Source organism: Hemiscyllium ocellatum, chromosome 11, assembly GCF_020745735.1.
Source record: "Hemiscyllium ocellatum isolate sHemOce1 chromosome 11, sHemOce1.pat.X.cur, whole genome shotgun sequence".
Classification (NCBI taxonomy): domain Eukaryota; kingdom Metazoa; phylum Chordata; class Chondrichthyes; order Orectolobiformes; family Hemiscylliidae; genus Hemiscyllium; species Hemiscyllium ocellatum.
This window is the reverse complement of record NC_083411.1, coordinates 11,393,072-11,407,375: the sequence shown is the minus strand read 5'-3', so window position 1 is coordinate 11,407,375 and position 14,304 is coordinate 11,393,072. Positions and strand designations below refer to the sequence as shown.

The 14,304-nt window shown below is 40.9% G+C and overlaps 1 protein-coding gene across 1 annotated transcript; it reads right to left on the bottom strand.

The window, feature by feature from the left end:
- Positions 1-2,603: 2,603 nt before the first annotated feature.
- On the bottom strand, positions 2,604-14,016 carry LOC132820089 (lysozyme g-like). Its single transcript, XM_060832009.1, has 5 exons — positions 13,953-14,016; positions 11,606-11,692; positions 9,350-9,546; positions 5,901-6,039; positions 2,604-2,933 (listed from the first exon to the last, which is right to left on the bottom strand). Exons 1-5 carry the CDS (start codon positions 13,966-13,968, stop codon positions 2,800-2,802), a joined length of 573 nt encoding a protein of 190 aa, XP_060687992.1. The 5' UTR covers positions 13,969-14,016; the 3' UTR covers positions 2,604-2,799.
- Between the last annotated feature and the right edge of the window lie 288 nt (positions 14,017-14,304).

Genomic DNA, 14,304 nt, shown 5'->3' with positions numbered 1-14,304 from the left:
CGGGCATGAGCCCTTCTTCAGGAATGAGGAAAGTGTGTCCAGCAGGCTAAGATAAAAGGTAGGGAGGAGGGACTTGGGGGAGGGGCGTTGGAAATGCGATAGGTGGAAGGAGGTCAAGGTGAGTCACCTATCGAATTTCCAACGCCCCTCCCCCAAGTCCCTCCTCCCTACCTTTTATCTTAGCCTGCTGGACACACTTTCCTCATTCCTGAAGAAGGGCTCATGACTGAAACATTGACTCTCTTCTCCTTGAATGCTGCCTGACCTGCTGCGCTTTTCCAGCAACACATTTTCAGCTCTGATCTCCAGCATCTGCAGTCCTCACTTTCTCCTGGACTAGAACTCCCAAGTTTCTTTGCACTTCAGATGTCTGAATTTCTTCCCCCATTTGAAAATAGCCCATGCTCCTACTCTTCTTATCAAAGTACACGGCCTCACACTTTCCCGTGTTGTACTCCATCTACCATTTCTTTGCCCACTCTCCTAACCTGTCCAAATCCTTCAGCAGCCTCCCCATCTCCTCAATATTACCTGTCCCTCTACCTATCTTTGTATTGCCTATAAAATTACCTAGAATGCCCTCAGTCATAGAGTCATAGAATCATAGAGATGTACAGCATGGAAACAGACCCTTCGGTCCAACCCGTCCATGCCGACCAGGTATCCGAACCCAAACTAATCCCACCTGCCAGCATCCAGCCCATATCGCTCCAACCCCTTCCTGTTCATATACTCATCCAGATATTTTTTAAATGTTGCAATTGTACCAGCCTCCACCACATCCTCTGGCAGCTCTTTCCTACATGTACCACCCTCTGTGTGAAAAAGTTGCCCCGTAGGTCTCGTTTATATCTTTCACCTCTCACCCCAAACCTATGCTCTCTAGTTCTGGACTCCCCCAACCCAGGGAAAAGACTTTGTCTGTTTATCCTATCCATGCCCCTCATAATTTTGTAAACCTCTATAAGGTCACCCCTCAGCCTCCGATGCTCCAGGGAAAATAGCCCCAACCTGTTCAGCCTTTCCCTATAGCTCAAATCCTCCAACCCTGGCAACGTCCTTGTCAATCTTTTTTGAATCCTCAAGTTTCACAACATCTTTCCAACAGGAAGGAGACCAGAATTGCATGCAATACTCCAACAGTGGCCAAACCAATGTCCTGTACAGCCACAACATGACCTCCCAACACCTGTACTCAACACTCTGAACAATAAAGGAAAGCATACCAAACGCCTTCTTCACTATCCTATCCACCTGTGACTCCACTTTCAAGGAGCTATGAACCTGCATTCCAAGGTCCCTTTGTTCAGCAACAATCCCTAGGACCTTACCATTAAGTGTATAAGTCCTGCTAAGATTTGCTTTCCCAAAACACAGCACCTTGCATTTATCTGAATTAAACTCTATCTGCTACTTCTCAGCCCATTGGCCCATCTGGTCCAGACCCCTGTAGTAATCTAAGGTAACCCTCTTCGATTTTCACTACACCTCCAATTTTGGTGTCATCTGCAAACTTACTAACTGTACCTCTTATGCTCGCATCCTAATCATTTATGTAAATGACGAAAAATAGAGGGCCCAGCACCGATCCCAGTCCCTTCATCTAGATCATTAGTGGATAGAGTGAAAGATTGTGGTCTCAACACTGATCCTTGCAGAACACCACAGTTTGCCATCCATATGTCAGAGGGATCTCAGTGTGCAGGTCTACAGATCACTGAAGTCAGCAGTGCAGATAGATAAGATAGTAAACAAGGCCTATGGCATGTTTCCCTTCATTGGGAGTATAAGGATAGGCAAGTTATTCTGCGGTTTTATAGAACTTTAGTTAAGCCACACTTGGAATATTGCATACAGTTCTGGTTACAACAGTACCAGAAGAACATGGACGCTTTGGTATGGGGATTTTAGCTATGAGGAAAGATTGGATAGACTGGGTTTGTTTTCACTGGAATGCAGCAAGTTGAGGGGTGAGCTGATAGAAGTTTGTAAGATTGTAAATGGCATGGATAGAATGGAAAGAATGAGGCATTTTCCCAGGGTGGAGGTGTCAATTACTAGGGGAAATAGGTTCAAGGTATGGGAGAAAGGAGCTTCAAAGAGATGTGCAAGGCACATTTTTCACACACAGAGTGGTGAGTGCCTAGAATGCACTGTCAGAGGAGGTGGTGGAAGCAGACACAACAGCAGCATTCCAGAAGCACCTGGATGAATACATGAATAGGAAGGGAATAGAGGGAAATGGGATCCTGTAAATGAAAACAGTTATAGTATGAAAGGACAAAATGTGTCAGCACAGGCTTGGAGGGCTGAAGGGCCTGTTCCTGTGCCGTATTGCTCTTAGTTCTTTGACCTGTACGATTGAGTTATCCATAAACTCGATGCATAATGGAGCATCTCTCGATTTTCTGTCTCACCAATTGGCTTGGCCCAGATTGACATGAAGTCTAGATGTATCTGGGCAAATTCAACCTTGAGCTAACTTAACAAATAGTAGAAAGTGCGAATCTAAGTGGTTTTGACATAATCTCTTGCTTTTAAATAATCCCTACTCCTTTCAGCCCAATTTGCATGGACATCACTAATGAAAATTACAAGTGTACTTTTTATGTTTGATGTCTATATTTATTACCAATGCATTTTAGGTGATTACATCTCTTTGAGATCCAAGTTTAATTGACTTTACTTAATAATACTGTATGAGGATTAAAAAGTATTCTGATGTTTTATAGACTGCAATGTTAAGGGAATTATTGCCAGAGATAGACCAGTATCAATGGAAAGAAAAATGTTGATGAATTAATATCCATTACTCTTCAGCCATTGGGCTCTTGCAGTCACATCATTAGCATAATCATCTCCAGTGGTACCAATATCCATTCTTTCATAAGTGTGAACATTTCTTGTCCCAGCATTATATGCTGAAATCCCACCTGTAATATAGGGACAAGAACATGCATTTACTGCAATAACAACATGCATTCAATAGCATTATAGTGAAATGTCTTGTAGTGCTTTGTGGGAGATATTATCAAGCAAAATTAAACTCATCAGGGTTGGAAGGTTTGAGTGATAGGGAGTATAGGCTGGGGCTATTTTCTCTGGAGGGTCAGAGGCTGAGGGTTGACCTTATAGAAGTTTATAAAATCATGAGGGACACAGATAGAGTAAATAGTCAAGGTCTTTTTAAGAGGGTGGGGAGTCCAACAAAAGAGGGCATTGGTTAAAATAAGAGGGGAAAGATTTAAAAGGGACCTCAGGGAAAAATAAATTTCACACACAAGGTGATACCATGTATGGAATGAACTGCTGCAGGAAGTGGTGCAGGCTGGTACAATTACAGCACTTGAAGGCATCTGGATGGGTATATGAATAGGAAGGGTTTGGAGAGATATGGGCCAAAAACTGCAAAATGGGATTAAATTAATGTAGGACATCCAGTTGGCATAGATGAGCTGGACTGAAGAGTCTGTACCTCTCGATGACTGTTTATATATATATATATAGAGGAAAGATACTACAATTATCATGGTCAATTTAAATCTGCATCTTGTCTAGATAAATCAGATGAATAAGGGTAACACTGAAGCAAGTTTGTTGAGATCAAGGATCATTTCTTAAACCAATACATTGCACAACTGCTGTATGACTGTATGACTCTATTTTAGATCTAATAATGTTTAATGAGGTAGCTTTAATTAAAGGTTAAGAATAATCTAAAGAATAGCAAACAGTACAAGGCAAAACTACAAATTCACCTTGAAGGTGAGCAACTTAGGTCTCAATACAGTGTTCTCAATTTAAATAAACACAATCAAAAAGTTATGAAGAAAGAGTTATCTAAAGTGGGTTGCTAAATAAGAGGGAAATCAATGGATGAGCAATGGCAGATATTTAAACAGTTATTTCATTATGCTGAACAAAAATTTATCCTGGTCAAAAAGAAGGACTTAATGAGAAGGAAGAACTACTCGTGATTAACAAAGCCAGTCCAGGAGAGCAGCCAATCAAAGACATGCAACATGGCAACGAATTGCGGTAGGCTGAAGGATTGGGCTTCTTCTTTGAGAAAACAGCAGTAGATGACTGAAAAGCAGGGGAGAATTCATTACGAAGGTAAACTGTTAATAAAATAACAGCAAGTAGTAAGAGCTTCTCCAGGTATATACAAAGAAAGAGATTAGCTAAAGTAAGTGTGGGATTTGCAAGATGCAATTTGGGGTTAATAACAGGGAAATGGAAAGTAATTAAGACCAAGATTTCAGATTGGTTTTCCCAATAGCAGATATTACAAATATCCCAAAGTAACACACAAGCAAAACGCCAATATTACAAAAGGTTTTATAACAGTCTTTATCATGTAAGAAGAAGTATTTGATGAATTAATGGTACTAAAGGTGGACAAGTCACGAAGACTTGAAGCCCGCTTCTAAGAGTTTCAAAGGAAGTGCCGGTAGAGATAGTGGAAGGAAGATTTCAGAACTCACTGGTTTTTGGGAGGACTTTAGCAGACTGACAAACTGTTAATGTAACACCTCTGTTCAAGAAGGGAGGGAAATAGAAAGCAGGAAACAATAGGCTACCCAAACAATATCTGTCATTGGGACAATGTTACAATCCATTATTAAGGAAGAAATAGTATGGCATTGAGAAAAGCATAATGCAACCAGAGTCACCATAGTTCTGTTAAAAGAAAATCATATTTGACAACTATCTTTGGGCTCTTTGAGGAGTTGATCAAGGTGAATCGCTCAATGTGATGCATTTGGATTTCCAGAAGGCATTTTTGAAGATGTCACATAAAAGTTTATTGCAAAGGTAGAAGCTCACAAAATTGGGGTAATGGATTAAGCATTGGGTAACACGAAGGAAAAAAGAGAGTTGAGATTAATGGGTCTTTTTCAGGTTGGAAAGATGTAACACTTGGAGTGTCATGAGGATCAGTCCTTAGGCCTCAATTATTTACTGTCTGTATGCTAATGTGGAAGAGGACACAGACTGTCATAAATCCATGTTGACTGATAATACAAGGAGGGCATGATGAAAATGTGAGTTGTCTGCAAGGAGATTTGAATGGGTTGAGTGAATGTCTATAAAGATGGTATTGAATGTGGGGAGGTGTGAGGTCATGCACTGTGAAGGAAGAATAACAAAGCACAGTATCACTAAAGAAAGTTCAGCTCAGAGGGATCTGATTTTCCCTGTGCATGAAATACAAATAGTTGCGTGCAGATTCAACAAGTAGTTAAGAAGGCAAATGGAATTTTGACCTTTGTTTCTTGGTGGTTGGAGTTTAATGGTAAGTTTTACTACAACAATACAGGCTCTTTGTTCTGGCCACACCTGTACTACTGTGTTCAGTTTTGGTCACCCGTTTTTACGCAAAGGAGATAATGCAACAGCGCCTCAATTAGTTGATTCTTGGTATGAATAATTGATATTGCAAGAACAGCCAAGCAGATGAGGCCTCTGTTCATTGGTATTTAGAAGAATAACGAGTAATTTTATAGACAGATTTCAAATTCGGAGGGGCCCTGATAGGCTGGATGTCATGAAGATGTTTCTGCTAGTTAGTGAATCACAAACTAGGTGACATAGTTACAGAACAGCAGAACACGCATTAAAACTGAGAAGCGAAGGAATTCCTTTCCGCCAGAGAGTGTGAATGTCTGAAATTCTCTACCCCAGGGGTATGTTAAAGCTAGACTATTGAAAATATAGGAGGGAGTTGATACATAACAGCATTTGAGACATAAGGCAGATCAAAATGGTGGGGCAGACTTGGGGAGATGAATGGCTTACTTATGACCTTAAGCAGTACATACATCTTTAATGTTGGAATGAATTCTTATTGATAAATTCCTTGCTATCGGACTATATGTAAACGAAAAGTCTCAAACCTTTGAGCTGCTGTTCTTTGGTCCAAGTTGGGAACTTTGCTGCTATTGATTTAATCATGTCTATCAGTATCTCAGTAGCCTGTTGTAGGTGCTCCACGCTGTCCCACTCTCCAACTATTCTGTGCCACCTTTTGTCAACCTGAAATAAACATTACATTTCTTTTCCATGCACAGAGATCTTAGAGCAATGAGAATATATTCAAACATAAATATCAGGATGATTTCAATGTTGTATTCTGGATTTCATTGTATTCTTGCATGAGATGTGGATGTCACTGACATGGTCAATATTTGTTGATTTTAAACAGAGTCTGCACCAGGCCATTTCCAAGGGCAATTGAGAGTCATTGCTCAGATCTGGAGTTTCTTGTAAGTTCGACATACATTTTCCTACCCGAAAGGACACTCGTGAATCAGATGGGTTTTTTTTATTGACATTCAACAACATCAGGAGGTGATGGCCTAATGATATTATCACTGGATTACTCATCCAGAGACTCAATGCTCTAGGGACCAGGATTTAAATCCTACCATAGCAGATGGTGGAATTTGAATTCACTTTATAAAAAAAAATCTGGAATTAAAAGTCTAATGATAACTGTGAATTGGTTGTTGGAAAACCTCATCTGGTTCACTAGTTTCCTTTAAGGAAGGAAACTATCATCCTTACCTGGGAGTTGCTGAGAGATAAATGATAGGCGTGTGGGTGTGGGGAGAAAGTAGCATAGAGTACAATAGTGAGTGGGGGAGGGGATGAAGGTGATAGGTCGAGGTGTGGGGGGGAAGGGGGAGTGAATAGGTGGAAAGGAAGATAGGCAGGTAGAACAAGTCATGGGGACAGTGCTGAGCTGGAAGTTTGGAATGGCCTACATGTGACTACAGACCCACAGCAAGGTGGTTAGTTCTCAACTGTCCTCTGGGCAATAAGTAGCTGTCAATGCCCTCATCCTGTGAATGATTGAAGAGAAAAAAAACAACAGTTTCATGTCCATCATTAACACCTTAATTCCAGATTTGTTATTGAATTGAGATTCCACCATGTGTCATGACAAGGCCCCAGAAAATTATTTGTTTCTGCCTCAGAAGTGCAGTAACAATGCTGAAGGGCAAGGCCTTCCCTAAATGTTGCAGGACAATTGGAACTTTCAAGACTGGATTGATGGAATTCTGTTATGTAAGTGATACAGAGATAATGCTGAGATATAGATCTGTCACAATCTCATTGAATGTGGAAAACTGACTAGATTGAATGGCTTACTCATGTCGTTGATATTTCTGTCATGCAGGCTGTCACTGAAGGACTGACCTTTGCCTGATGGTTTATGATTTTGCTGTGTGTTGATCAGTTTTTTAAACTGGTGTCACTACCTCCCTGGCTCCAAAACAGAGGCGAAGTGGTTACATCTCAGGATCTGAGATGGAATTAAATTAAATTCTAAAATTCTAACTGAAGAATCCACAACATTTGAAAGAGTACTTCGATTGATTAAAAAAATCAATTTATTGCAATAATCTTTAAATCCTTGTAAGAAAATGCATCTGTACTCATAGTCCCACTTTGGAGAATTAACAATCCCTTGGAGCTGTCAATCAAACTCTGAACTGACAAAGATCCCACTGAGATAATGATAGGTTACAAAATGCAGCTTTAATCCTGCAATGATAATCCCCAGGCTTATGTCAACAGGCAGAATGAAATGGCAAGCATTGTTCTTTTTAATGCTATGGAGTTGCCTTTTTCAAAAATTTAAATAGCAAAGATTTAAATGTCCTGACACATTGACAACATTTTTTCAGATCCTCTGTTCCAAATTCTCAGACTTGCGTTGCCACCTACTCTCCCTGCAATCAGCCCTACCCCAGCTCAGGGTCATACTGTCCCAAACCTGCAAAAGACCTCTGCTGTTCTTTATCCCGAGAAGGTTCCACACACTCAACAACGCTTCTTCTCTAGCTCGCCTCCTGACTTCCTTTAACAGCTCCACTCTACTTGACAAATTCAATGCGTTTATTTCCCTTTTATTCCTATCAATGTTACCTTCAACTCTCCCAAAAGAGCAATTTCTCTCTCTCAAGAGTTACATGATGTTTCCCAAAAGAGACATGGGACCATTTCTAAAGGGGTGCTTGGTCTAGTTTGTCTGCAAAAATGAATCCATTAATATTTATCTCTAACATCAACTTAAAATATACTTCCTTCACTATTCGTGTGCCATTGATGACACATATCAATAACTCAATAAGTCTTCTTCAACAATATATCTTTACCATCTAGAAAGACAAGGACAGATACAAGTGATACAAGCACCAGCATGTTCCCCTTCAAAGTCACAGATCTTTCTGACTTAGAATTATATTACCATTCCTTAACAGTTGCAGTGTGAAAATCTTGGCTCTCCCTTGCTAATAGTATTGTGGGTGCAACCACAGTCCGAGGAATGCACCTTTTCATCATTCCTTCTTCAGTGCTGACACCAGGAATGAATGACTAGAAATAAAATGCCATTGAAAACAGTAACTCTAAACCTACTCGCCTGCTGGTAACAATGCAAGAAGGATCTTTTTCAGCATTTTACCAATATGCCTCTGCTCACCTCTCAGGGTGAAACTAAAATGAGCCATGACCTATGAAGTGAATTAAGAGATAATGAGAAAATCAAGAAGGAATCCTGCTTAGTTTTTCTGATATCTTGCAACTTAAAAGCCCTTTTGCACGTTGTATATTTAAATGCATCTGCGTTTCCAATATGAGGGTACAGCTAGCTGGATTGTAATATGCAAGAATCAATATATGAATCTATGCTTATATTTTCAAATGACTTCAACCCAAGAATGATCCTGATCTGTGGGCTGATGCCTTGTATAATTGTAATTAGGGCATGGTATTTAATGATCTACTCATTCCTCTAGAATATCCACTTTGAAAAGAAATAAACTATTTCTTACTCTTTTCACATCAATGAAACACTTTCCTCTGTGTAACTCCATACCTTAGCCTCATGAATGCCCCAGAATCAAGGAACAACTTGCATGTTTTGTCTTTGGTGTGTGGAAGGGCACTGCATCATTGTCATACCCAATCACTGCTTTCACACCAATTTTCCCCCTCCATGGTTTAGCAGAAACAGAAAATCTACCATCGAACCTAGCTCGCAGCTGGGTTTGAGGAGGAAACAATAAAGACTGCAGATGCTGGAAGCCAGCTGAAGGATTCCTGATGAAGTATTGACATTCCTGCTCCTCAGATGCTGTCTGACCTGCTGGGTGCACTCATAGCTGGGTTTGTAATGATCAGGGAGTCACTGGTTATTGAAGGAGGAATATGGAGTTGGAGGTCACAATCCGATCAACCATGGTACAGAAAGGCTGAATAGCCTAACTCTGTTCCTAATATCTGTGTATTTATGTAGATCTGCTTGCAGGGTTTCGTAAAGTGACTTGCTGCCTACCTGCATGAGACCAAAACCATTTTCGTTGTCTCCCCATCCATTTACTAAGGCATTGCCACCACGGGATTCCCGGGAGATGATAGCACCAATTATGGCTGGATCGATCTGCTTGGCACAGGCAACTTTATCAATCAAAGTCTTGTACTTGTTCACTCTGTTCAAATCCATGCTCATCATCTTATGAGAGGCAGCAACACCTGAAAAAGAAATTCAAATAAAAATCTAATGCACTGCACTTGGCATTAACATGTGTGTTGTGTGCTGTAACCACCAGACAGAGAAATAGAACCTCTCTGTTAATTAAAACTAAACGTCCAGAAAAATTTGCCTCACCTCGTAATCCGTTAACAGTGTGAAGGAGTGAAAGATACCTCCTAATTTCCAATATGTAAAGAAAGATAACTTATTTTCCGAATGGAAGATTAGATTCCCTACAGTATGGAAACAGGCCATTTGGCCCAACAAGTGCACACCGACCCTCTGAAAACTAACCTACCCAGACCCATTTCTCTCTGACTAATGCACTTAACACTATTGTCAATTTAGCATGGTCAATCCACCCTAATCTGCACATCTTTGGACTTTGGAGGATTTGAGCTATAGGGAGATGCTGAACAGACTGGGCTGCTTTCATTGGAGCGTCGGAGACTGAGGGGTGACCTTACGGAGGTTTACAAAATTATGTGGGGCATGAATAGGGTAAATAGGCAAAGTATTTTCCCTGGGGTCGGGTAGTGCAGAACTAGAGGGCATGGATTTAGGGTGTGAGGGGAAAGATATAAAAGAGACCTAAGGGGCAACTTTTTCATGCGGAGGGTGCTACGTGAATAGAATGAGCTGCCAGAGGAAGTGGTGGAGGCTGGTACAATTGCAACATTTAAGAGGCATCTGGATGGGTATATGAATAGGAAGCGTTTGGAGGGATATGGGCTGTGTGCTGGCAGGTGGGACTAGATTGGGTTGGGATATCTGGTCGGCATGGACAGGATGGACTGAAGGGTCTGTTTCCGTGCTGTACATCTCTTTGACTCTATGACTCTATGAAGGAAACTGGACTACCCAGAGGAATCCCATGCAGACACACAGAAAATGTGTGAACTCCACACAGACAGAGTGGAATTGAACATTGCTCTCTGGCTCTGTGAGGTTGCAGTGCTAACCACTGAACCACCTTGCAGTTCTGAAATAAACAGCACTATTAAAAACTGAACATTGTTTTGCCTAACTGAACACAACCTATTAACATTCTGTTCCAATAAGACAACTATTAGATGTTACATTAACTTAATTTCATGTCCACAGAGTCTCTGGGTTCTCTGATGTCTTCAGTCTTCCATGTGCTGATCTCCCTAGGTGTTTCACTTTCTGTTTGCTGTGAGTATGAGTTACAAGAAAAGGTTCCTTTTGATATAGTGTGTCTCCTAATTTCTTTGAGAGCATGATTTTAGATGGGCAGTTAGGTCTCCGGCTCTGTAGTAGTTGCTCTGCTGTTCGTGGCAGTTGCTCAATTTTCAAAAGGCCTGTGTTTTTTATACCCCCAACATCATTCCTTCTCATTGATCCAATGTCATTAAAATAATAAATTCAAACTCAATTGAGTTTTAGTATCCTGGGCATAATTTGAAGTCATTGGCTAAATTTGAATCATTGTCAAAACAGTAACCAAAACTCGGGTATCACTTTAACAGCCAATTGTTTCATGAAACTATTTTGGAACAGCCCGTGTCCCAGCCTTTCCATTCGGGCAGCTAAGCCTGCACTTTAAGTTTGCTTCAATATTCAGAAAATACATGCTTTCAACGTGACAATTAAAACTGACCCCACCATCCCAAATAAATGATTGGAAATTGTACTCTTTTTGTCCAGTTCTCTGGCTTCTTATAAATTTGTTCATGGATTTCAGAGAGTCATAGAGATGTACAACATGGAAACAGACACTTTGGTCCAACCCTCCTGGTGCAGTGAGGCAACAGTGCTAACCACTGAGCCACCATGCCACCATGTAAAGGATAGTGCTGTGGGTAAGGGATAAAGGTCAGATTGTGAGCCCAAGCATCATCTCATTAAAACTATGTTCAAAAGAATTCCTGATAGGACCAACATAATTTTCCAATAAAGGTCTCAATTTTGAATGCAAATTGCAGAATGAGTAAAACTTGATAAAACAACTGTGAATGGGAATTCACTTTCAAAGTATCCCTATACATTGCAGATGCATACCAATCATGGAAATGTTAAGTTATGTTGATTCCTCACCTGTTACACTCAGCTTGTCCTGTTTTGCTGTTTTATCAGAAGCACCAGTTGTATCAACCTTTGTGATATCACCATAGATGGAGGTATCTAGCACAATGAAGATAAAATGGCTGAGTTATGGAAAAGTGGCAAACACCAAGCAAATGCAGCAGTAGTGCCCATAATGTATCCTCTGATCCTGAGTGAGGTGAAGGCTAAAGCAGCTTCTGGGGAGTATTTGACCCAGGAGTGCTCCCCACATTGAGGTAACTGACTCTAGTCAAGCAGAAGAAACATCTCCATTCTCAGTGGAGATACAGTCTCACTGAAGTGTTACAGCACAGAAGGAAGTGACTTGGCCCATTGTGCCTGCTCCAGTTCTATTACTTAATGCCAATTTCCTTCCCTTTCACCATATTCCTGCGCAGCTTTACTATCCAAATAATCACCCCTTGAATGCTGCAATTGAACCTGCCTCCACCACACTTCCAGACAGTGCATTTCATACCCTAACTACAAACTATGTGACAAAGATTTTTCTGAAATTGTTTGCGCAGCACTGTAGATCGATGCCGTCTCACTCCTTGTATGCACAGGAACAGCTTCTCTCTATCTTATGTCCTGTCTGCTCTATATGACATTCTGTATATCACCTTTCATTAAAAATTCAAAGATTAACAATTAGTAGAGCTATGAGGGAAGAGCCAGGGAGTGGCATTATTTATTAAATGTTGCTTTTAAAATATAAGTTTTAATCAGTACAAGTGAACTCTAGAATGTTTCAAATATTGGATGGAAAATTAAGGTTACCCTGATTTTTGGACAAAGGGGTTGCAATTCATGACAAGACCCCTCCAAGTTGTCCCCGTGTGCAGTTGGGGAAGCTTTGGTTACTGACCAGAGGTACAGCAGCCTGTTCCTCTTCAAGGCAATGGGGTTGGGGGTGGTGGGCGATTGTTAGAGGGGATTCTGCGCTGGAGGAAGTTGGGTTGCTAGCTCTGACATCCCTAGTGGTGACTCGCTTTACCTCAAAAATCCTTAATCCCTGGATTATCACTGGGAGGTTACCTCCCTTTGTTGCTGGTGCCTCGATCGTAATGGAGAAATGGGGTGGGGTCAACCTATATTGACACATCGTCTGTAATTGGATTTTTAATCATGGAAATTGCCTATCCACCTATGTTCCTGTCCTTTTCCAACTGTGTCAATGTTAAGATGCCCCAATCTGTGTTGTCGTGGAAAGGGACAATGAACCAACATGGCTGCCAGATCCATCTCAGCTCCTGTTGCCTATAAACATCAGGGCTATGGGATGCACAGACCGTCAGATAAAGCAGACAGATCAACTGCCAACATAATGTCTTGTGATCTAAAGAGGCTGCACTGCCATGATTATTGATTGTGTAAATTGGACATAACATCATTGAGCAACTGTTACTGCAACATCCAGTGCTACAAACTTTCAATCTTCCACACTTGTTTGCATTTCTTTTCACACAAATGTTGTGACCAGTGTAGCATAATGAGACTATACAACTAGTTACCCAATGTTCTCCTTTACCATACCAAATAAAGTTGGAATGATAAGTGCAAAAGTATAGGACAGCATGAAACTGGCGAGTGCTTAATACTCTCTGACTGGCTCAGTAAAGAGAACAAAGAAATGAGCTAACATCCTGAGTTCCCTTTGTTTCCTCCTCATCATTTCATGCCTCCTGTCCATATCCCAAAGTTTTTCCTTCTGTATTACCGATTATAGGGGCATTTGAAGTAGCTTTGCTTCTGGCTAACGTTCCCTGCCCCTCTGTATCTGTCGGGGCAGAGGAGGGAACTACAGTGTGACTGTTAGCGTAGAGCAATGCCATGAGGAGTGACACCTTTGGAGGAGAAGGGGACCTTTGGAGGGAAAAGGGACTTTTGACTCTGCTGGGCAATTGATTTCAGCCAGAATTGTTGTTATTGGAGTAAATTCTTTCATCAGTTTCATAGCTATGAGAGTACAGAAACAGTACTTACTCCTTGTAAAACATTATTTCCCGCCATCTTAAAATTACATTTTAATGTTAACTTTCAAATTAATGCATAGAAAATGGCATTAAAAGCAAAAGTACAGGAACAAGGCATTTGATCTGTCTGTTCTATCCCCGCATTTAAGATTCTCAATGCTTGCCTCCTTAAGACGGGTTACATCTGAAACATCGACTTCTCCACCTCCGGCTGCTGGCTTGCTGTGTTCTTGCAGCCCCCTACCTGTCTATCCTACAATTCTTGAACTTACTGATCAGAATATGCTACCCATTGCATATTTTGACTCTTAACATTAATTTGAAATATGAATGCCTAACGGAATATCAGAAGAAATACTCACCAATTACTGTGCACATTGCTGCTGTCACACAGGAAATCAAATGAGCTGGGCTGTGGCTGGAAGTTACACAAATACCGGATATGTCATCAGAATAGAATGCTCTTGGTAATTATTCAGAATCTTTTCACACTGAAGTTCCCCCCTATTTTTAAAGAAAGATTTACAGTAAAGTGTGAAGAGCAGTAACTTACCAATTCCATCAAATATGATAGTTGTGGCAGGAGGGGTGATGTGTGCTGGGCTGAATACCAATCGATCGAGGCTGAACACATTTCTAGTAAATGTTTGCAACTTGAGACCTTTAGATCCGTGTCGAGAAGCTGGATTTTGAGCTTCAGACGTTGCACAACAT